General features: G+C 41.2%; 1 protein-coding gene across 1 annotated transcript in view; it reads right to left on the reverse strand.

Moving 5' to 3' along the window:
- LOC137915210 (A disintegrin and metalloproteinase with thrombospondin motifs 3-like) overlaps positions 1–25,379 on the reverse strand; it is a 56,513-nt gene that overhangs the window by 12,710 nt on the left and 18,424 nt on the right. The window contains exons 4-12 of the mRNA XM_068758650.1: positions 24,624–24,780; positions 9,233–9,423; positions 7,823–7,906; positions 7,025–7,181; positions 4,329–4,434; positions 3,353–3,496; positions 2,102–2,234; positions 1,092–1,205; positions 506–651 (exon numbers count right to left, since the gene is read on the reverse strand). Coding sequence (XP_068614751.1) covers positions 506–651; positions 1,092–1,205; positions 2,102–2,234; positions 3,353–3,496; positions 4,329–4,434; positions 7,025–7,181; positions 7,823–7,906; positions 9,233–9,423; positions 24,624–24,780 — 1,232 coding nt within the window. The remainder of the gene's footprint in view (positions 1–505; positions 652–1,091; positions 1,206–2,101; positions 2,235–3,352; positions 3,497–4,328; positions 4,435–7,024; positions 7,182–7,822; positions 7,907–9,232; positions 9,424–24,623; positions 24,781–25,379) is intronic.

Here is a 25,379-nt window from a genome sequence, read left to right on the forward strand (position 1 = left end):
GAGATTATAATAAGGCTGAGTGCAATATTAGCATCTGAAAAAAAGAGTCACTTTTTCACACATTGCATTATCTAGTCTGTCCACAAATTAATCAGGCACTTGAGTTTTCTCACATTGATGCAATAACAGAAATTGAAATTCACCAAATGCCCATAATCACACAAAATCAGAACCGTTACTTATTTGACGGATGTGATTGGTCTCAACCGTCTACGACTCTCACTAGTAGACTAAATAAATGAAATTAATAAATAAATGTATCTCCCAAACCATCCATGTTGAGGGGACATGGCTAATAGATGACTGCTGTGCATAGATTAATGCTATAGTCTGCTCGCTCATGGCTGCATATAAAACAAAGATGTAAAGAAGAGCCAAAACAAGTGAGTAAAAAAACAGCATACTAATAAGGACAGCCTCTTTAAAATCTCTTTGATGAATTTAGATTAGATTTTACACGTGGACAATTACAGGGCAAAATTAGCAAAGCAAAATTGCTTCTTACGCTGGGTTGTTGCACTGACGTGTCCGGAAACGAACTCCAGTTCCACAGGAGCGAGAGCAGGAGCCATACTTGCTCCAGGAGCCCCAGGCACCATCGTGCTTGACCTGATTAGGGTTTTTCCACATGCAGTGACCTTTGTAACACCACTAAAGTGGATGACAGCATTCAGAAGAAAGGGTTAGAAAACCTAATAAAGGATACTAAGAAAGTAATGTGAAGGCTCTTTAAAGGTCATATTGATGTGCTCTGGACTCTTAAGTCAGTTAAGTCTGAGGCCATTTTTAAGGTTTAGTCTACATGCTTTGTTCCAGCAAAGGAAAATGTCAATATTATACAAAACAATACATTCTAACAGTTTGTGGACCTATGTCTACTTGACTACACCGAATGTGATTTCAACCCTAGACAAGAGGTTTGGTAGGAAGAGGAACACAGATTGTGAAGCCATGTCTTATTGTCCAACACACATGTTGGACATCGCTAAAATGGATCATGTGATTATACATAATCTCAATGTCCAGACACTTCTGTGGGATGTTCACATATCTCTGGTAATTCAAGCAATTCAAGTAAAAGACCAACTTACTTTTCCGTTTGCACATTCTGTCCCATCGAGTGGGGGGCCCTTCTTGGTTTTGCAGAAATAAGGGTTGTCAGGGTGACTGCACCACAGCTGTTTACATGGGTCAAATGTGCGAAACTGAAAAAGAGGAAAATCAATGTGGTAATTTATGTGATCTGGTATAATATTTGATAAAAATTAAAGTAAAATGTGAAAATCTTCATGGCTGAAATTGTGTTAAATACACTGTGAAACATTTGTTGACCCGAGGTACTTGAAGTCCTCTACCTTCTTTACGTCTTGCAACTACACTGCTCACCCTGGGTCCTTCTCATTTACTCTTGTTCACCTTAATTCCTCTTTTTTCCAGAGCAGACCTCCACTTCTCTAAATTCTCCTCTACCTGCTCTCACTGCAGATCACAACGTCATCTGCAAATATCATATTCCAAGGGGATTCCTGTTTGGTTTGTGGTTGGGGTATATGTTGGCCATGAAAATAAATAAATACATAAATAAATAGCTGCTTGTTCTGAACCCCCCCCCTCCCCCCCGTGTATGTGTGTGGCTTTTTGTAGTCAATCATTAAAGAAAAGAACGGAAGGATGATGTGTTTGGAGTTCTCCACATGACCAGAGTCAACCATTAATTACCGATACTAGGCTCCGGTACTAATCTTGCTTGTTTGAAAGAAAAGGTAACATTTTTGGCACGTGAGAATTGAAAGAAGAGAACATGAAATCATTGGATGCTTATGTTAATGCAAAAAATAAATAAATACATTAATTAATTAATTCAGTATCTGTTAGTCATTATGCTGCTTGACAGTTTCACACCATGCTTAGTTTTGCAAATCTTTTAATCACTGACACGTTATTCCAGTGATGACTAGAAAACAACTTTACTTTGGTAAATCCTTCACATCTGTGGTAAAAATTACATGTAATGATTACATATATTGTATATTACATATATGAATATATATATATATATATAAAATATTAGTATAATTTTTAAGCCAAAAGCTACACTCACTGAAGTGCAGATCTTGTAGCCCACTCCAAAATCAAACCGACACTGCTCATCCATTGAGTAGTTGATGCCAGGAAGTTCGGGAAGCTGCGGCCAGTCATGTTTGAAAGGGTCATCCAAGAGACAGTCATATGTTCTTTCACAAAATAAAAAAAGAGGAGACATTAATTCCAAGCACTGAATTCGATTATTCACTCGTTTTCTTGAAGGCGAGACAATCGGTAATTGTTTTGTCTTCAGCCACGAATCTGATTCGCACGCAGGTTTACACTGGAGCCTATTCCAGCTGATATCAGGCGGCAGAACCCTGGATAAGTCGTCAGGGCCAAATAGAGGAACAAACACCCATTCACATACACATTTACACCTACGGTCAAATTTTAGAGTGAACAATTCACCTAAGCTGCATGTTTTTGGTGGTGGGAGGAAGCCAGAAACCCGGAGAGAACCCACACAGACACGGGGAGAACATCCAATGTAACCTACAGGAAATACTTGAATGACATTTTGACTTTCATTTATCATCCAATTCATTGGGCAAACCAAAAGCAGGTGAAATAAAAGGGCATTCAATAATGGGTAATCAACAAAGCATTAACCATCCTTATATTTCCTTTTCATTCAGTGCCAGGTCATGATAAATGATTTGTCTGTGGTAAATCACGGTGAAGAGTATCATTTGGCTCAGTGTCAGACAAACCAGGATTTGCATTACTTTTTTTACATGTAAAATTATGAAAAACATGAGCTCCCTCTTTTGCTTTCAGAAACAAAGTGTTCACATTTATGACCATTCATTGTCACAAGGCAGTCAGACTTTTAAATCTAAATCATACATACTATTTCTCTGTAGTGGTTCCAGGTCTCATAAAGGCTTTACTGTTTGAAAGCTGATGGCAGATTGCCCTTGTCATTCCCTTTAATGCCCTTCAGCTGTTGTGTGTCAACGCTCTGCTGAACGTTGTCTCCCAAACAAATTGATTATTTTACCATTGCGTGAGAAAGTCGATGTCTATGAACTGAGCACAGGCCATAGATCCATACAGGCTTCTCCAGCGTGCTGTTCAAACTGTCTAATTTAATCAAACGTAACAGGATTTATTTTAGTACTTCAGCTACTTTAACTAAATGTCCATTTCCTCAGGTCAGCTATGGTCAACAGGAGAACAGCACTTTGGCTATTTTGCATATTAAAACAGTCCAAACTGTTTCATGCTCACACAATTTGAACGCTAACTGCAAACATGAACTCACTGGATGTATCTCTTCAGCTCCTGCCCGCTGCACATTGACCAGTGGTATCGATGGAAGGCCGCCTGCACCAGAGGGGCCATCACGCTTCCCATTGCCGTCTCGTCTCCACAGCGATTGCCTTGGCCATCATGCTCCATGCCTAACCTGCTCAAGGACAGGTGAGAAATAGAAAAACAATACTTCATTATTCCCACATGGGAAAACATTTTTCCACTTTAAACACATGCACATTTTTGTGAAACATCTTTCTGAGTGTCAAACAGGTGAAAATACTACAATGGAGACCTAGTGAATGACTTGCTATGAACAAGCATAGGGCACAAACTCCACTACATGGCCCCCTTGGGGTAAAAATAACGAGCACTGCCGTGGTATAGAGAATTTGATTTGATTTTGGCTAAAAGTGCCTTTTTATTTCCAGTAAGCGTTCTTCTGATGCCAGATGGGAGGGTTATGTGCTCAGGTGGGTGCCATGAGAACAATGGCTCTTTAATTGAGATAATGGTGTGTGTGCTGGGAGACCAATGATAAGACTGCACTTCCCTGCACTTAAAGTGCCCATTCATCTTGCCTGTAGCTACAAAGCTTTGAAACCAACAACAGATTAAGAGCATCATTAGTCCACATTGTTATGTGCATCACACGTAACAAAATGGAAGAGAAATATATTGCAGCAAGTGTGGACTATAGTTTAAGTTTCAAAGGTCAGAAAACATGTGCAAAAATAAAATGTGCAAGGACATGTGGTCAATAGACAAACATTGCAATTCAATGAACGCGAGCATGTCAGAGTGCTATAAGGCCACGCTGCTTAAAGGCACCTCGTGTCACTTTACATTGGAATCAAGGGATAACAATCCCCAGAAGATGCTCACACTCAGACCGACACAGTGTCACTTTAGTGGGAGGCAAATGTGTGCTGAGGAGTTTATGCCCCAACACAAACAGTGAAGGGAGAACATTAAAATAAACCTACACGTGTCCCGTCTCGTGAGCCACAACAAAGGCTGAGGAGAAACCATCTTCATGGTTGAGGGTGCAGCTACGGACTGGGTGGCACATGCCTGTGACTGGAGCATAACCTGTAGGACATCAGGAAGAATCAGGAATTATTGGATGAGAAAAAAATCCCAGGTTGTTTGAGACACAAAATGACAGAGCTGGTAGCTGCCTTAAAAAAAACACAAATATGACACATCGGGATCATCATCTATTTAATCATAATGTGCACCTGCAAATCAAACCAAATGCTGCTGGCAGAATTTTAAGAAAGAAACAGCATCTAGATATAAATAAAGGCTATTTGTGATATATAGTAAGTGTCACTGTAATTATTTAGTTTTGTTGTTTTGTTAGCTGACTAATCTAATGACATGTTATATTCATTCATTCATTTATCTTCTTGAAGACAAAGCTGCTTATCCAAATCATGGGTCACGGGTTCACCTATCCCAGCTGGCATTGGGTGAGAGAGTGGGTATAGACACTGGACAAGTCACCATTTCTTCGGAGGGCCACTGACGTGTGACATGAGTAAAGTATTTAATTATGGCATATTTAAGTTATTATTAAATTGACATGTTAACCCTTTATTGCCAAACGTATCACACATGGCCTTTCAGGATTTTGAGACTTCTACTTCAGAAGCTTGATTTGTTTCCCCCCCCCGGAAAAGCTGATAGATACAAGCCAACAAATGCATCTGCATTTCCCATGAAAAAAATCCAGATTTTGAAAATGTTACATAAATTAGAGCACTGTTTGAGTTTGTTTTGACAGATTTGTCAGAAAGTTACATTAAGACCTTATTTTCTAAAATAAATAGAGTGTTTTGACTATTCTGACATGATTACTTCATGGTGTGGGCTTTAAAGGTTTAATTGGCTCCTAATACAAAATAATTAGATATAAATGTATGTCTGTGACCCGGTAAAATAATCATAAAATTCTGTCAAATTATCATTGAAAAATAAATATAAATTATATATATATTTTAAATTGTCTTCAACAACGATGCTACGTCAAACCATGCTCATTTGTCTGTCTGTCTGACAGGGAGCGGTAGTTGCTGTGCTGCAGAAGTGTCAAGTGGGGTCCATTTATTCAGATCGAGCTGAAACCACACGCTCTATTAGTTCAGATCTGTCAGATATTTGTCTTGGTGTGACAAATAGATGAGGGAGAAGTGTAAAACTGAGACAATCATTGCCTCCTCTTCTGTGCATGCGGGACACTTTTGTGTCACATGGCGTTCAAACAGGAGATTGCATACATGTCGCATTCAATTGAAATGTGAATGAATTCGCACAAAAAAACACCCCCCCCCCCCCCCCCAAAAAAAAATAAAAATAAGAAAAAACATAAAATCAGAATTGAGCATTAAGCCCTGTGGTGTGAACATACTGTTGGACAGAAGAACATCTGTGGAAGGCTGTTGGTGCTTTACCAACATGTTTTCACTGTCAAGTCAAGCCCACGCTGCCTTTGCTGCCCGAGTTTGTTGCTAACTTTAGTTGGTGCTTGACAGAATGCAGGTTTTCAGAACACAGTGATCAAAGACCTTTTAATTTAAATTAGTGAAAGATGTGAATCATGAATGCTGCTGTAAATGAGCGTGGGGTTTAGAACTTAATTAGTAAGCGTTTAGTCCCCAATTTGCATTCATTTTCTGGATGATTGTAAATATCTCTCTCCCTTTCTTTCATGCACATGATAGCTTTGCTTTTTCAGTGTTTTCAGGGTAGCCTATTTGTAAATGACTCAAAGATATCCTGCCTTCTTGAACAAAGAGCACTGCAGATGTGCTGGAACATATTTGATTTTACCCCTGTGGCAGTGCATTTTTATTCTTAACCTGCATATTGTATTGAACTGCTTGCTCGTTAGATTTTGCTTCGGCTGTGTTTTTTGGATTTTGGGACGTTCCAGCCCGTCCCCCCGTTATTTTATATTGGGAAAAATGATTTGACACACGAGCAATTTGAGTTACGAGCTTGGTCCTGGAACGAATCATACTCGTATGTCAAAGTAGTACTGTACCTCATAACATACGTAAACATCACAAACCAAAAAAGTGTATTCACAGCCTTGGATGGGAGGACTCTGCAGCGAATTATATAAACTGCCCAGGGCATTATTCATGCTAGGATGAGTGGCGGTATTCAGGAGGTGAGCTGCCTGCACAGCAACCAAAGGATGATCAAATACAGAACCCACCCAAGTCCGAGATTGTTTCACTGAGCTGACTGCAGAACAGCAATTCCCTGTGGCACTACAAGGTTACACTTCTCTTACCAGTAATATACAATTTATAGTAATTACTAATTTCTACAAAAAAAGGAACCATTTACTGTATATATTTTTTGTTTTAGACATATAAAAAATACTGCAATTTGCAACTTTTGTATAAATTAGAAGCTTGAGCTTGTTGAATGTCCTGCGTGAACTTTCAACTTTTGAGGACATCAGAAGAAGCTGTAACACTTTGAAATTAAGTGAAGGTTTTCTGTCTTTCATGACCAGTGACATCACGCATACATTCCTGAATAACAAACACAGAGTACTGATATGTAGCACGATTAATCTCTTCCTGTATCTATTTTCAGGTTAATCACCACCAGGCAGATCAAAAACGTATTCTCATTTGACCCAGTGGAACCTCTGGCACCTTACCCTGCATCCCTGTGGGGCCGAAGCCTTGGCGAGTGAGGAAAATCGCATGGTCATGGTGCTCTGCGTGCTCAGGGTCGCCTTTCTGTTGCACAAAGGCCCAACGGCACACATTCTCAAGACTCCGTGATGGGTTGCCCCTTTCAATGAGGCTGATAGACTGACAGGGGAAAGAGAAGAAAGGGAATGGAGCATATAAGTGTTCCGTCATTGAGCATGAGACAATCATAATCAGACAACAAATTAAAATATAGCTACAGGAAATAAGGCATTCAAGACTTTGTATATTTCTGAGATGCCATCGTGTTTTTGATGTAGGTGTGAAAGAATTCACAGGTGGCCGAGCCCTGAAATAAAGATCAGTTTCTATGCCCTATATGACAAATGGCTATGGAATTGTCACTGATGTGCTCTGTGATGTTGCAATAATCTTCAACCGCACTTAAGAAGAAAGATAAAGAAAGATTTTATTGTCACTGTATATTGCACTCAGCACACACATTTTTTTTTTTTACTCTACTCTAAACACACATGCATATACATCACAAGATGTTGCATTAATGGCATGAGAACACAAAGCTGTGGATTTCTGGGTTTCCATAGACTTGAATTCATAGGAGAAATATACACTGAAGCAAAGGGCTGTGATAAAGACATAACTACAGCCTTTCTGAAAATTCTAATAGCGTATGCTAAAATTGTCACTCAATTTATCAGTTGAAAGAACATTAATTGAAAAGTGCTCTTCTATCTTCCGGCTGCAGTACTGCAGTCTCCCACATCATTGACTGAGAAAATCACCTTGGCATACCCCAGCATGATCATCCTCACCAGGACAACTTTGACGTTGACGCCGAGGGACTCGTCATTGTAAATCTCATTGACCTGAGAAGGAAAGTTAAAAAGTTTATTAAAAACTGACAGAAATAACATTACAGCTTTTCTCTTCTTTAATTCTCCTTCCTACTTTCAACCCATCCCACGAGGAGAGAGCAAGACAAACTATAGTCTTTCCCTTCATGATGGACTATAATCACAGAGCAGTCAAATTGCCACATTGAAACTTTATGGGAGAGCGAGTGAAGAGAGGAGGCGTGTCCTACCATCATCAAGACAACACGGGCAGGACGCATATAAAGAAAGATCTGTTAATTACCATTTTAAATAATACAGCCTGCAATTTTACAACCTGCAATTTTATTTGCATTTGCTGTGTTTAAGGGTAAAGACACATTTGCTGTTATATCTACTTTCAGCTACAGATACAAGCAAGTCTAAATCTGTAAGCATTTTCTCCATCTTTTTTTCTTGTTGTCTCATAATTGTTTCACACATTTTCTCAAAATGTCGGGCATTATCCTGCCACTTTTCCACCAACCGATTGAACGTTCGATAAATACTGATCGACTCAGTGAGCAATCCACATCTGGTTCAGGCCACAGGCGGTGTACAGGAGGAGGCTTAATTTGCACCCGGGGTTTCATTTGATTTGGGCCACTGATTTATTGCTGAGCCTTTCCACCACATTGCACTGACAACCTGTCAGTGCTCTCCACACAGGTCAGAGGAAGTGGAAAATATATTCTAATGGGACACAAATATATGCTAATTTCCCTGGGAGCATTTTTTCACCTTATTGATCCTTGGGGATGTCACCGAACAGAATGCATGAATTTGATGAGGAAATGATTAGGAAAATATTTTACGATATTCTAAAGTCAGCTTTCTTAAAATAATCCCAGTAAACACTTTAATGAAATGATTTTGTGACTAAAACTGTGATAACTTAGTCTACTATGCATTTACATACATTGCAAAAACAATATTATTTTTTTCAGTTATTTGTAAGTTGATTTAGAAAGCGCTATAGAAATAATGATATTATCTTTTATTAAATATGTGAGCTGAACTTGTTCATATGCAAACAATACACAGTCATTGTTTTCTCTGTCAGAACAGCTCCTTATAAATAATTTCTCACAGAAATGGAATCACCTGGAATACAAGTAGAAACTTTACATCTTGACAGCAGATATTGGAGGTGATTAACAGGAAGTGAGGTAATTCCCACAGTATTTATCCAATACAGTCGACCATGCATTACAATATCTCTCCATGATCACCGTAACACCCACGCCTGTTAAATTCTGGACAGCCCAACAATCAGCACATAGACAAGTGCAGGTACTCAAACAAGCATTGGTAACTTACAATATTCATGAGTGTGAGAAGGTAATTCTGCACATGCTCCTTGCCATGAAAACGGACAACCGAGTCATCAACTCCAAGCAGGACTTCAATGTTGTAAGCAGTATCTCCGGCATCTCGGCGGCGGCGGCGAGCAGCCTCAGTGACCTGCTGCACTATAGAGTCGAGAGTTTCAGGTACGTTGAGCTCTGGACCTGCGCCGGGATCAAGGACAAGTGAAAGGTTAGTCTGATGCTGGTTGAGTCAAAGATTCAGCTTCCTTAAAACTTTATAAAAATGCTTATATTAACACCCTTAACAAGTATTTTTTCTACATAAATAATTACCCTTATGTTCAGGAATGCAGTACTGAAGCGCTCACAGGATTGGATTTGTGTCAGTAACTGTTTGCATGCTTGTTGTGCATCAGGTTATATACAGTGCTGTGAAAAATCTCCGGCCTTTTTAAAGCATCTCCATCAGCTAAATTCACCGCCATGCTGCCTAACCCACGTGACCTTGAGATCACAATCTTTCCTTTAGTAGCCAGAGATAGAAATATAAAAACACATTTATTCAACCTTAAGACATTTTAACAATTCAGAGATAATCCATTAGAGTTATATACCGGTAATAGAAAATCTGATTTAACATCAAAGTATGCTCCGTTCTTCGCCTGTTGTGAAAATGATCTGAGCCATCTTTGACAGTTCTCTGTCCCCCCGTGAACTTGCTGAATCAGACTGAGAACGTATTTATACTTCCAGTGCTGATGGAACGGCCTCTCAGTACTTAATACTGTGAAGCTTTATCCTCTGAATGCTGAGATAGTCTCTGTCAAACCCCTAGAGCAGCACCGCTGTGAAATCCTTCTTCTTGTTCAGGCGGTAATCTTAACGCCAGTGAGTCACTCAGGAAAACGATCAAGCGGCCACAGATATCCTCTGCTTTACAGATGGAAGCACTGCAGGTCAGACTTTCCGCTATAAAATCAGCCGTTTGGTTTGTCATAAAGAAAGTTTTTAGGTTGTTAGTTAGAGTTAGGGTTGGTTGGTATTTTATTTGCACGCCCAATTTTAAATCTGAATGTTTACTATAAGCATTTAAAGGATTCTGAAATTCTGTGGACTAAAAATTTGATCTTAAAAGCACATGGTGGCAATGTGTAATCCCAGCAGCGTTTTCAGAAGTGATGAATGAGTTTGCTTTAAATATCAAGCTTGCATTTTTTTTTCATTTGGCGATGTGGGTATGCCCAGACAGCTCTGCCAGAGACACTGAGCTAACATTCAGGTTCATGTGGGTTCATGCTGCCCATTCACAAACAAACCTGGGTTGGTAAACAAAGGTCACATGGACTCACAAGTAGCTTGTGTGTGCTATGAAAAAACAGACCTCATTCCAGCAGTGTGAATTAAGCCCAATCTGATGGACATCTGTTTTTTTATAATGTAATTTTTTTATTTATTTTTTACCTCATTCAGCCTTTAAACTAGTTATAATTACACGACTCATACAAGCATGCATTCACCCACAGCACAGTGTTCCTGTCAAGTAGATTTAGTGTGTAACATTGAACTACGACACCATTGTAATGATCCCACTGTGAACGTATTTACATGAAGAAAGGCAAAGTGTGTGTTTGGAGATAAAAGGCTTCTGTGCACTGTATCCTTCCTCTGATGAAAGCAAAGCAATTAACAGTTCCAATGTTTTATCTAGTTCTTTCATTCGCTTGACATCTCAAATCATAAAGTGCAGGTCATTTTTCACTTTTCCGGGGATGCTTCGAGTCAAAGACAGGGCCAGCGATTCAGTAGCAAGAGAGCTAAAATAAATAGGAAGAAATGGCTGCCACCTCAGCCCTGGCCCAGCTCCGACACTGTTGGGATTGTGGAGTTCATTCCTCCTCTCTGCTGCTGCAGTTATGACACAGGCATTCTTGTGCAGCGGGCCAGCTACCCCTCCCTGTCCTGGGTAAACAGGCTCTCTGAGGTCCCTACTTCAAACGCACATGACTTCCCCTCAGCAGTGCTCCTTAAGACCACTAGTGTGCTTCAGTCAGTGGCAAGACCCCAACCCCTAGCCTCCTCGGCCTCACCCCAAACCGGGCCCAGAGCCCAGTCCCACGGGAGCCCCTCCATGTGGCAGCAATGGTAGGAGCACAGGAGATGGGAGTACCAATGCGGTACTGCATAGCAAGGTGGCAGAAAGTACAGCCGTCCCTCGCAATATCGCGGTTCACCTTCTGTGGATTCACTGTAGCAGCGAGACTCAGCATTTCACTCAGAAACCTTGGTGTCGGTCCAGCTCAGATTGATGACTGACTGTCAGGTGGTGTAAACGATGATTTCAGTAAAATAACATATATTGTCCGAAAGGTCAGTTCAACTGAAGAATCTGGACTAGCATTTGAAGGGTTCACTTAACAATTGGAACACCTGAATTTATTGCTGAGCAAATGTCTTTGGCAATATAGTGTATCTCCGAACTGAGGCACTGAACAATATGTGTTATGCTGTATTAAAGATATATATATATATATGTCAGAGAATATTGGCCTGAAAATCAGATGTCCTCATTCCAGACATGCACAAGACCAGACACCCCTTTAAACATGTCCTACTCCTTTATATGGGCAGCATGGTGGTTCCTGCAGCAAGGTGAAAGATGCAGACCAGTGCTGGCAATTAACATTTTGTCATGGAAGGGGATTTCTGACTTTCAGGGGCACAAAATATTTTGGACAATAACACTGGACAAAGAGGCAACATTGTCATCGCCTTTTTCTTCCCTTTGCCTCAATTGAGTAGAAAGGTGAGTGATAACAGCAGCCTCATTATTAGCAGCACGTAGCAACAGGAGGAAGGATGCTGGCCAAGGCATTTCACACGGTGGATACCGGCAGACTTGTGATTCTGTGGTGGAAATTATAAAAAGTGTGTGTGTGTGTGTGTGTCCTTGTGCATTCACTGTGGCCCACCCGAAGCTTCTGCAGCACTATTAAGGGGCTTGTGTGAAGTATTATGCATAAAATTGAAGTCAGCACTCCTGCTCCCACTGGGCCTTTTACATTTCCAATGACTTTGAAGTGTCTGCAGCTTTGTTTGAGAAACTAAACTCAAGAATATTTCAGTGCAGAAATAAAAGTTTATTATAGAATAATATATAAACATAAACACAACTGTCAGAATGCTGATAGGGCGAGCCCAAAAGCATAACATCAGGGTGCTGGAGAGTAGAAACAAGTCACAATCTGGCAGAGCGCACAGGCCTGAGCAGAATATAAATGCAGTGGGGCTGATGAGGAGACAAGCAGCAGGTGTCCTGAGCAGCACAGGTGACGTGGATGAGCTGATGGCGGGTGTGGCAGGCAGAGCAGAGAGAGGAGAGCAGGAGGGTGGAGCTACGTGGAGCAGGAAGCTCCGGCCGGGTTCCTGACACTCATTATTCTACTTTATGAAGCTATAATATGAGTGAAAGTTAAATATAAATCCTGCAGCATTAATTTAAAATGTCAATCTATCTTTAAAGTTTTCTTTGTACTGCCTGCTAGATGAGTTTCCACTAAAGCTGGTGAAAGCAAATCTTTGCAGGCGTGCATTGTTTTTTTTTTTTTTTTATCCAAGTCTGAAAATCTCCAGAGGAGGTCAACAAGTAAACCAATAGCATGAAACCTCTAACACCTCATTAAATATATACTGTGGGCAACACAACCGAGAAAGTGTCTGATAAATTCCCAATGTGTCTGCTCCAAAAGAAGCAACTTTGCAATTCAATGGGATACTGAGAACTGGAAATTCACAAGAGCTCAGCCAAAACTGGAGGAGTAAAAAAAGGAAGTAGAGAAATATCAATATGAAGAATGTTTTCGCAACTGAACTGAAGTTTACAGTGTTGCTAGTGATATTTTTCTGAGGCCAAAAAGTACCAGACTAGATGCAAAAGCCTCAATATGAATGCAAGTGACACAGACAGACAGTCATAGGTTGGATTAGATAGTCATTCCAGTCACCAACATTAGTGAAATTACTGTAAGTGAGATGTCTGAAAATTATTTGTCATCCAGCCCATGGGAGTGATACGTACCGGTACTGTGCTTCAACAAAATATTATGGTGTTTGTGTGAGGACCCCAAAATGCCATGCTTAAAAAAAAAGAAAGACAGAAGGCGACATGCTTATGAAGTGGATTTCAAACTATCAGTCCTGCAGCAGAGCAGCTGCGAGAGAATTCAACATTAATGAATCAACGGGACGGGAGTGGAGGAAGCAAGAAGATTACCTGCGCCAAGCAATCTGCGACTCATCGATGCTGTCAAAACCCAAGTGAAGCAAACTAATTCGGAGTTTGCCATCATTAGTGGATTAGCCAAAGAACTCCAACTCCAAGCGTTCAAAGTCACACACAATCTGACTTTGTTCTGCTTAATGTGCCTTATAACCCGGTGCATGTGTTTGTATGAAAATAAACCCATTCATTGATGTTGTGCGATGTTGCGCCTTATAATCAGGTGTGCTTTATGGTAAGAAAAATACGGTACACGGTTTTAAAGAAACCTACTTTTTAAAACATTGAACACTTTCTCAGACTGGAATTGGAAGTGGGGTCCTTTTTATCTGTAGCTAAAGTACAGGTTAAATAGATTGCATGTTTTACCAAAATATGGGCAAAGCAGAAACAATATATATATATATATATATATATTGTTGCTGCTGCTTTACAAATGGCCAGATGACACAAAGCGTCTCATAGTCACCCAGGTGTTACGCCACTTCTCTAAAACTTGCTTATGAAAATATGAAATATTAAAGGGATATGACATTTAATATGATGTATGCACTGGTTATTCGTGTTTGTGAGATAAAGAATATTGGTTCGGTGGTCTAACAGCTACAGACAGGGAAAGAGGTGTTTTGTCTGAAGGCTTTTGTTCAGGGGTGTCGAACCTGTCCGGTGGAGGACCGAGAGGCTGCAGGTTTTCCTTCCAGCTGGTTACTAAAGCAAGCGATTTTAATTATCAACACCTCCTCCAATTTGAGAGAAGGAACTCATTAGTGAGATCAGCTGCTGGAGAGATGGTTGGAGCCTCTCGGCCCTCCACCGGACAGGTTCGGCACCCCTGCTTTCGTTGAACAGATTCAATGAGCAGATTAGGAGCACCTGCTGATGTGAGGCGGCAGCACCACGTTATTCCAACTCAGGCTCAATGCAAAGACATTTCAGCCAGGCAATCAAAACCAACCCATTGCAAGGCCCAAGAGCGTAAAGACAGCTGTAATCTCATCTCCTCCATCTCCGAGCCGGTTTAATAAGAAGCAGTAAAAAATGGAAGCATTTGGCTCCAACAAGCAGAAAGACTTCACAGAAAGAGCAATGACATCCTCATGAGCCTCTTCAGTTGACACTTGACTTTCAGATTGCAGCTCGATGAACCACAGCTACAGATTTTACTTGGTCTGATTGCTTTAATTGTTATCGTGGTTCTTAATGGAAGACATTCTTTAAAACATCCAGGCTCTGAATGCGATGATTAGGGTAGCTGCGTAAATACTAGCTGGAGCATGATCGGCTTCACTGAGGAAGTGCTGCTATCTCTGAATAAAATAGAGGGGGTCTTCCTTTTGTACCAAACATTTGTTTTATCTTTGGTTTACATTTGTGAGTGGAAAATCTACAGACTTCAAAGCTTGCATCCTCACACACACACACACACACACACACACACAGAGACACTCCTGAGGGAGGGGCTGTGTTTTCACTCACCTCTGACATTGTTAAAATTACTTCTGGTTACAACACATTCGAAAATCCCTCATTCCCAGCAACAGAAAGCAAACGTGATAACCTTTGGTGTTTCTTTAGGGAGGCAAGTTGATTTCCCTGCCAACAAAAACACTTCCTATGCACATGGCGCAATTAGAAATGGATGCCTATTCCTCTGTCTCTTATTTCTTGTGAAGCTCGATCGTGTTGGAGGGGGTAAAGGAAAGTGAAGAAGCTATGTGTTTTAATGTTTAAATGAGAAAGTACCTGGCGGATCAAGTCACATTACTGAACGAGAAAAGCCATTAGCATCTGAAGATTACTTTTCTATTATCACAGGAGGTCCAGGCAAAAACTTCAGCTGAGCATTGGTGGCTTGAATCTAGACATCAGCTGAAGCAGCCGGCGGTGACAAGCCTTCCTCAGAGAAAAAAAAAAGAGAGCTATAACCATCATGCAGATTTCACCAACTGGCTCCAGAAATATAATTTGTGAAGCCTCCAAAGTTCAAACAACCATTATCTTAGATTCATCTCCGCTGTGACTCGTTTTGCAGTTGCATTCTATCATCTTTGAAAGCAGCCAACGAGTGACAGGAGGTTCTCAGTTCTCCTTCTGTCACAAGCTCTTGGCAGTCATAAAATATACTGCAGAAAGAGTCAAACCACCGTCTGCTTCATGTGGAGCAGATTATAAAATCAGCCTTCAGTTGCCACAGACAAGAAACTGGGTCCATGCAAATCTCCAGAAGCTTTTGTGACACCTTTTCTTTTGTAAATCCTGGGCCCAGGGATGAGATTAGAGCATCTGCATTTGTAGTGAAGCGGGGCAAAAAGTGGCTAGGTGGTGTACAATCAGAATGCACACACAACTGAGTCAAGCATGTGGCCGCCTTGCAAGAAAGCTTTCTTCGATGCTCGCATGAAGCACTGCAAGTCATTCATTTCCCGCAGACAAAGGCAAGTCCAGAAGAATGTATAATCTCTTCCTTAACAGCTGTGATGGGCCGATGAATTGACTTATGCATGCATTTTCCAACCTTCCTTACAGCTTTTCAATAACCTGCGCTGTATGTCTAATGGGATGGAAATGGGATGCTTTTACAGTAAATAGGTACCGAGAGATTACTCTGCTCCAGCTGTCTGCTGCAGAAGTGAATAGCTTAATAATTACAGTGGTAAGCAGCTTGTCTCTTCCTCCTTTGAATGATTTCCATTCCTGCCAGCCCACCAAATCCCTCCACAGCCAGCCAGCCGCTGCTCTGCTTAACACATATGTGTGACAAATATAAACCAGCATTTTCCTTAAACGTATAGACCGAGTCTGTCTGTCTTGGATCTCAGTTTATTTTCCAAATAAAGTCATCAATACATCCCCTGACATCAGGCCTTTTACTCTACTCAGAGTTCCTCCCTGGTGACTGAGCTCCTCGCCCCATCTCTAAGGAAAGTCCAGCCACCCTGCAGAGATTGACTCCGACTTCATCATGACAGACCGCTACATCGAAGGCATCATGCAGCCGCTGCAATGATCAGTTTGTCAATCTCACGCTCCATCCTTCCCTCGCTCGTGAACAAGACACCAAGATACTTCAACTTCTCCACTTGAGGCAAATAAGAGGGCAGACCACCTTTTTCCCAATCAAGAACCATTTGCTTCACACTCAGCTGCAACCCCCCCCCCCCCCCCCCAATCTGGACCCCCTCCGGGGGGGTCCTGTCCACCCCTGGTGTCCTGCCACGAGGAACTTGACAACCACCTCAGTGACTTCAGCCCGGGTGATGGACGAGTCCACCTCTAAGACCTAAGCCTCTGCTCCCGTAGAAGACATGGTAACGGGATTGAGGAGATCCTCAAAGTATTTGTTCGACCGTCTGACAATATCCCCAGTCGAGGTCAGCAGCTCTCCGCCTCCTCTCTAAAATCAGTGTTGGCGGTGCACGGCGTTCCCCCCCTGAGGCGCCGGATGGCTCGCTAGAATACTGATATCAGTATTAGCATGCTTGTTTTTTAATTACCAACATTGTCTGGAGACAGAGCTTTCATTCAGACTGGAGTTCGTGGGAAATTAAGAAATGAAAACCAGTATAAAAGTGTGAGAATTTAACGACTCCCTTAGTAGGTATGCCCATGGGGAATCGTTTCACATGTGGAAGGAAAACAGGCCATTCTTTTTGTGATTGCAGACCCATTTTCCTTTTGTGTGAGCCCCAGCCATTTGGGGTCATGCTCACAATGAGCATTTCCACACTTGTTTTGCCCTTTCTTTGATCCCTGTTAAAAAAAAAGACCAGGAGGATTCTTCATGAGAGAACATTTAAAGGTCAGAAACTAATGTGTGGCCAGCACGGGTCTCGTGTTGTTTCAGATTCATTTGAGACATAAAGTATGCAATGTGATTTTTAAATTATTGAAAAAATAACAATTTAAATTAATTTTGCAAAAGGTTATTTTGTGATCCTCCAAGTCACATGAGCTTCAAAAGAAGATTTCATATTTGTTTCCATAATTTGAAGAAATCTTTTAAATATTTCGGCAAATGCCTCATCAAATGCATTTTAAGTAATAGTTTTATAGTCTGGATAACACAATCATATACATTGTACATGCATTTTTACATACAATTGCCCATTTTACTCATTAACAATGAAAATGAACATTGTTAAACAGAAATATCTTGGACCATGGCTGACATGACTTTGCCAAAGAATCATCATTCTCTTCAGCGATTAATTCGTTTTTATCTACATATCCAATACAAAGGGGCGATGGTGGCGCAGTGGTTGAGAGTGTCCTATGATCGAGAGGTTGGCGGTTCGATTCCCGGCTCAGGCACATGTCGTTGTGTCCTTAGGCAAGACACTTCACCCGCATTGCCTGGGCGCATGTGCACGCGGCGACCAGCAGCAGACTACAGTTAGACTGTAACTGCTGTAACCAAATTACCCTCCGAGGGACAAATCAATAAAAAGTATTTAGTATTTAGAACCAAGATACGTGATGTAGTATTCAGTATTGAAGTTTGACTTTTCAAATACTAAATTTCTATATGTACAAAAATGTCTTAGCCTAAAGTTTGGTTTAGGCCCTAAACCAACACAAAGTTCCAAATCCAAGTAAAACAGTCAATAGTTCAAGAAAGGATCAACTAAAATCCCATTCCTGTTTAATTGATTTTTTTCCCCACTTTACTGAAGCTCAGTGTTTTCCATCAACATGCTTCCTATCGTGTCTGTGTAGGTTCTCAGTCATCTGGGTCGAGGTAAATTGCAAAGAGCAAAAACGAAGAATCAATCTTGAACAAGTCCAGTTGATTCTTTGTTTTTGCTCTTCATAATGCATCCTATCCCCAAAACAATGACACTCTCCTCTGCTTATTCGTACTGAAATAATCTGTTAGCATCAACAAAAAATGGCAAATAGTTTTTAGTTCATTAATTTATATGTATTTTGGTTATGTTTGTTTCATTATGTCATGTATGCTACAAGCTATGCAGTGCTTCTCAGCTTCTTAATGCTGAAACAACCTTTTACGATCGATTTCTCTCACAAACCTGACAACAACATAGTGTGAGAATCCCGAGATAAAACTCTTCCATGAATCAAACTGTTGATGCAGTCGAGCTCTGAAAAGAAACAACATTCTGTGTAATTATTAGCACCTTTCCACAGTTAATCCCCTGACTCTTGTTTGTGTTATTTGGCATCTCATATCACAGATCTTTATTTTATAGGAAAGCAGAAAAAGCTTCAGGCTGCTTTACTCGTAAGAGTGTCAGAACAATCCCGTGCTTTAACAACTGAGCTGTCATGAAGTTGAGATTTATTTACTCAGAATCTTGATACACAAACAGCAAGAAAATCTTGTTACAGGCGAAGCTGCATCAGAAGCAACTCCCACCGTAAAGACGATTTTTACAGCACTTGAGAAAACTCTCACATCACTCTCAGCTGAAAGTAAAAGACTCCCCATGTTTTAACATGACAGTGCTCAAAGCCAGGATCATGAATCAATATCTCTTATCTTGTTGTGAAGACACTAGACGCACCTGCATGGAGCCCTACACCAAATGACAACTATGGAATTAAAATAATAATTAATGATTCTGTGGGGCCAATTTCATAGGCAGACTTCTGTGAATCTACTGGTTAACCTGGAAACACTTAATGCACATGTTCTAAAATCTGTTGTCTCTGCTGGATGATGATGCATCACATACTCAGCTGAGACCTCGGTGTTGGATCCTCCCACAGTAGCATTTGTTGACAATTTGGGGAACAGCCTTCCCTGCCTCAATATAATTAAGGAAGGATTTTCTGCCTCACGGTGATTATATCAGTCTGAAAACAACATTTGTGGCCGAACCCAGTGACAGACCTTACCAGTGCTTTTGAACAGGAGCAAAATCCTCCAGCCAGGTTACATCTCCTGGTCGGAGTGAAACCAGGGCAGTAGAGTCTCCTCAGGGTTTTGAGCCATTTATGAATTGATCTGATTCGATTAGATTCAAGTGCTTTCTTTTTCTCTAACTTTTCGGAGGAAGGCAATGCTGGACAAAGATGTTTCTTTTGCAAAAGTTCTGGTAAACATGACATTATTTAAAAGGTTAGGCACCTCAGTCACACACTTTAAATGTTTCTATTTTTTGGCCACAGCTTTCCATGTATGAGAACTCCATCCACCCAATTTCTGGAACTGCTTATCCGATCGCAGGGGGTCTGGGGCCTATCCCAGCTGACACTGGGCGGGAGGTGGGGTTCACCCTGGAGAAGCCGGCAGTTGATCACAGGGCCATATGGAAAGACAAACAAGCATTCACTCCTACGGGAAATTCACCAATTCACCTTGACTGCATGTTTCTGGACTGTTGGGATAAAGCCAGGGACCTGGGAAACCAGGCAGACAAGGGTGGGACATATAAACTCCACAAAGAAGGCCCAGGTCCTCAGGTGGATTTGAGCCCAGGCTCTAGGGCACATTGAGCGGCACTTATGAGAATTTTAAAGAAAAATAAATTAAACTCTGAGTAAAACTCTGAAAAACTTTGTTGTTCTTCATCCTTGGGAAGCCAATTTCCGCTGAGCTGCAGCTTCCTCTGAATCTTTGCTTTAACACACCTCAACAACACACACCTTAATCAGCCTCTGAAGGCCTCAATAGGGAAAAGGAAGCAGGGAGAGAGAAAAAAACACACCACAGAATCTTAACCATAAACACATTTGAGATGTGAAGGATTGCAAAGATTAAGATTCAACAACAGCGACCTTCCCACCTCTCCGTTCCTGTTAAGCCCATTGGCAGTGGATCCTGGCTTATTCAGCCCCGCCTGCAGCTTCACGGACTGCATGAATTAACAATCACCACGTGGCTATCCCGAGGCAATGCTGTTCTTTGAAAATGTTTACATGGAAGAAAGATACAAGTGCAGTGAGCTCAAAGCTCACAAAATAACACACCTGAAGACAGCCGAGAGCATCTGCTCAGGCGATATGACTTTCTGAGCTGTTACTCAAAGGAGGCACTTGATACTTGATTCGTACACAGACACGCCACAGTGTTTGTCAAGAAGAGTGAGGAATACTTCTTCAACACCTGAACGTCGCAAGGAGAGCAAGATAGAATTATATAAGCCAATATAAACAACAAAGGAGGCGTTATTTATTTGTTTTAATAGATTTTAAAATGGCAATTGTAGCTAATGTAATACCTATTATAGTCAAGCATTTTGAAACTGCGTTTGTCTTTTAACATTTGCACTACCTTACTGATTCGCGAGGAGGCCAACGCCATGTTCTAGCCATGCTAATGCTCGTTAATGTTTGCAATTATTGTGTAGAGCTTTTTTTTTGAAAAATAAATAAATACAAATATTTGCTGTTAATTGCTCTGATGTTTACAAAAATTATCTTTGTCTTCATCTAAATTGAATATAACTGTGTACCTGAGAATAGCGCAAGTGGAATTTTTTTGCCATAATTTTTCCTTTTTGGCAGTAAATTAGATGTTCAGTATTTGTGTCAGGTAATAAATACTGCAGCTTCTGGAGACCAAAAAGTTTAATCGGCTGTTTCCCCAGTTGCTGCAAAAGTGAACAGATTATCCGCAAGGTAGAGAAAGGAAAACATCCACCTCAGCAACTAAAGTCTGGAAGGTGAGCAAGAAAATCTCTGCAGATGTCAACTCTAAAATAGAGCCTATTCATTTTTATTTCGAAAGAAAAACGGGGATGGAATTAATCTCCCTTCCACAGTCCTTATTTCCTGCCGTTTCTCATTATTTGATTGGATCTCTTATTCCTTTCCGTTGCTTTCCGGATACGGTGAGTCTCTCATTAGTTGGGAACTTCCCCTTGTACATTTAACTTTGTGCAAGCAATACATTCCGAATAAGCAATGTGAAAGAAATGTTGCTCATTATATCACATGTTCAGTTTGGTGCTTCTCTGAATGGGATGTGGGAAAAGTACAAAATATCACATGTATCATCAAACGGCTAAACCCGCATCATCATGCGTGACGGCTTGACACAAATCACGCCATCTACTGTTGGTTAATGATGTGCCTGCCACCTCGTAATATGTTAACTGTGTTGCATCTCAACTGGAGGTCTCTTGTTGCAATGTAACGGTTGGCGTGTCATCAGCAGCCACCGTGTCAGAGTGGCCCGGTGAAGTCTTCTAACAGTCATATCCTTTGATCTGCAGCCTAGCGGCAGTTCATTAAACAATTTTTTTTAATCTAATGGTGTTCAACATATCAGGAGTTGAAATCTTGCAGCATTGTTCTGATGGACTCAGATATACCCCAAACAGTGCTTTGTTCTGTAGCTTTGTTCTGTAGCGTGAAACACTAATACTAACATCTCTCTAAGGCTCATATCAATAGGTGAGCCTGCTATTTACCACCGTCGACCACGCCAGGGTCATGCGAGAAGAAAATGGGATAACAGCGGGATGTTCCGATTACATTAAGTGGAGTGAATGGATGAAGGACCAATGTTGGTTTAATCATCAAAATCAGACCAGGGATCTAGTCTTCTAACCATCATTTGGGAAGATTAAAGGCTTCTCTATGCTGTATTTTCATTATTGTGGTTAATAAAGCGTGTGCTTTTCCATTTATTTACAGTACACTGATGCAAGCACCAATGAATGTCCTTGAGTTGTCGTCTTGCCTCTGTTTCTTTTAGTCACATGCAAATCAATATTCCGGTACACCACAGGACTGTTGCTGCTGCTGACAGCCTTGCTGCATTTACGTATACCGGGACTTTCCTCATTCCTGTTGGTAATAGATAGAATTTTCATCCCACATGAGAAGGTCCTAACATGTCAACTAAGATTAAAAAATGCCCTTATGGAATAAAAATTAAACTCAGCCCCTTTTCCTCAATAACTTTACTGATAATAAAATTCAGAAGCTGATCCATTCATTTTTAATCTTTTGTGATTATGAGACCTACAGCGATGTAGAGTACCCTTAAATCTTAATCTCTTTTCATGGAGATTTGTGGTAAATAAATGATGTGGTCACACAGTCTGCCACACATGGATCATGCTAATGTCATCATTTATCTATATTCTACTGGGGTACAGCCGGATGGCCTCAAGAAGTGACCTCACATGTAGCATATAAAACATGATTATTTATTGTTATCTGAAGTAAAGTAATAAACATATAACGCTTTTAATTTTCACACAGAAAAGTATTAGTTATTATAGCAGGTGGAGCAGGATGGCATCTGTTTCATATCACCATACAGCATCACGTGGCTAATTCTAAGGCAAATCATGCCCTGTTTGGGCGGGACTAATATTCATTCATATTCATTTTCCAACCGCTTTGTCCATTATCGGGTGTAGTGAAAGGATGAGAGGCAGGGTACACCCTGGACAAGCCGCCAGTTCGCCGCAGGGCAACACAGAGACAGACAACCAGCCACACACACGGTCAATCTAGTGTCACCAATCTGCATGTTTTTGGAGGTGGGAGGAAGCTGGAGAACCCGGAGATAACCCACGCAGGCACGGGGAGTACATGAAAACTCCTCACAGAAAGGCCACAAGTCGGATTCGAACCTACAACCTCCTCGCTGTGAGGCAACAGCGCTTATCACTGCGCCACCAGGCCGGCCGGCCACGGGACCAATATTGCAGGGGAATTGAGAGCAAAACATATACCGGTACTCTATGCTTCTCATTTTGAAATCACTTCGAACAGAAATGTATGCCTTAGGAAAAGACAGGAAATAGATATGGCTGCATGGAGGAAGAGATATGAGACCCAGATCCTGCATGAAGCAACGGTAATAAAAAAGTTTAACTTGTTCTGATATATTTTGGATGTGGAGTGACTCAGCTCTTGGAGTTGCTTGAGTGCCAATAAGATTTTGGGCTTCTGCAGCAGATGAATATCATTTATCTTTTTCCTTTTTTTCAGTCTGCGAGATATTTTGCCGCTTTCGAAGTGAAACTGGAACTGCAGTGCAACCTAATATGACATTGAAATAAGGATCCAAAGAAAATAATTTTGAGCAATTTGTCTTATAGCGGTGTGCATGATGCCGGAAAAACGGGAGGGACTCCTAGTCCCCGTCAATCCGTGCAAGCAGCCACCCTGCTTGTGTTGGCAGTGTGGCTGCTTTAACCTGTTAACAACTGAGTTTATAACAAAAAAGCACGCGGTCCCATGACACACGTGGTGTTCAAACAGCCTGTGTCATTAGCTGATTGCCAAAAATCAATTGCAGGAACTGTTAGGAGCTCGTCTGAGAACAGCAACAGCAGGGACATTTGTTTGGTATAAATATAGGGCAAGTAGGGCATTTACACAACAGCCCTCAGAATTACCAGTAACAGGAGCGGAAGGCGTAGTAAAAGCAGTCATCATATCACAAAATATCACTTGAGTTTTCTGTTTTCCTGCTGCATCTCATTGCCTTCACACAGTAATGGAACTGGGTCGGCTTTAAACATAAAATCTAGGTTTGAGAAAATCTGAGTCAGCCTTATTGCCTAGCAATGACTGTAATTAGCTAACAGCTAATAAGACCTTGAGTTCAGATCTTTTGTGACACATATCACTGCCAAGTCTGTAGTTAACACTGTGGTGGCATTGTAGTCGTACACGACCCTTCAGTAAAACTGTTGTAATATAGTACTTTCTCCATGACTATTTAGTGAATTAGAAGTGCAGCTGACCATTTCAGTCGACACAGAAGCTGTAAAAGTGGAACACTGAAAGTTTCATGTAACCATTTACTGGTATAAAGCTTTGTTTCAGTGCATCTGCATCAACCTCACAATCAACTGACTAATAATTTAATCTATAATGTGACATCAAGTCCATTTTCAAATTGTGTCTTTGTTCTAACAAACTCAAAACCAGTGTGAGAATAATCAGCCAGAGAACAGTTCACTCCCGCTCTTCAGGTGTGATTCTCGAGTATCTTTTCTGGAGGCACCCCTTTGCTGGTGAACGGAGGACAAAGAGTGAAAGAGGTCATTGTGGGCCGGTGGACAAATAGCTGAACCCAAATAGAGCCACAAAATTTCAGAGGATATCAAGAGTACCTCAACAGCATTGCCATGAATGATGTAGAAATTAGTGCCATCACTGTGGCGGTGAACATGGCGGCTGTGCTTCCTACCTCTCAGCTGGTAGTCCACAGAGATGTGTGAGGCGGGCTGCAGCAGAGCCGACCGACGGTAAACCACGTGGACTCTCCCGTGCTCCTCCAGCTCTTGAATGCCTCTCTCCAGTGGCTCGATAAAATATTCTTCTGAGTCAGTACGGATCATCCCAGCCTGCAAGACAATGCCGGGTTACCAGTGCGCTCACACAATAGTGGACCATGCACCAGTGCTGACACAGCAGAGTCTAAATCGATAGCTGTGGGAAAATTACTGGTCAAATACCTGAAGAAAAGGGGTCAAGACAATAATTTCATAATGCTGTGACAGTCTGATCAAGAAAATAATATACACTATGGAAGAACCCGTGCTCAAAGTGAATGCACTTAACTCACATTACTTGCGTTTATACGTTTATATCAACAAAAGGACACCATAAAGTCCTCCATAACAAGCTGCATAAAATATGTGATGATTAAAAGAAGGTAAGGCTCATATAATATTTGTTCTTTACCTTACATGGCCTGCAATATACAGTCTATTAGGCCCTTTCAGAGTGCTACCGTGACATGCTCTCCCGACTATTCCTTACACCAAATAAGAGCTCCCCAGGCCATCCGACAGCTGCAGATGGTGATCAGAACACTCCACATCATTAGAGGGACATTGAATCAAAATTGCTTTGTTTTTGCTACCTGCCACCACAACATTTCCTGTAATAAGAAGCAAGTCATGCCCAAGGTGTAGAGTGGATATGAGGTGCGGCACTGTCC

Source organism: Brachionichthys hirsutus, unplaced genomic scaffold (genome assembly GCF_040956055.1).
Source record: "Brachionichthys hirsutus isolate HB-005 unplaced genomic scaffold, CSIRO-AGI_Bhir_v1 contig_714, whole genome shotgun sequence".
Lineage (NCBI taxonomy): Eukaryota > Metazoa > Chordata > Actinopteri > Lophiiformes > Brachionichthyidae > Brachionichthys > Brachionichthys hirsutus.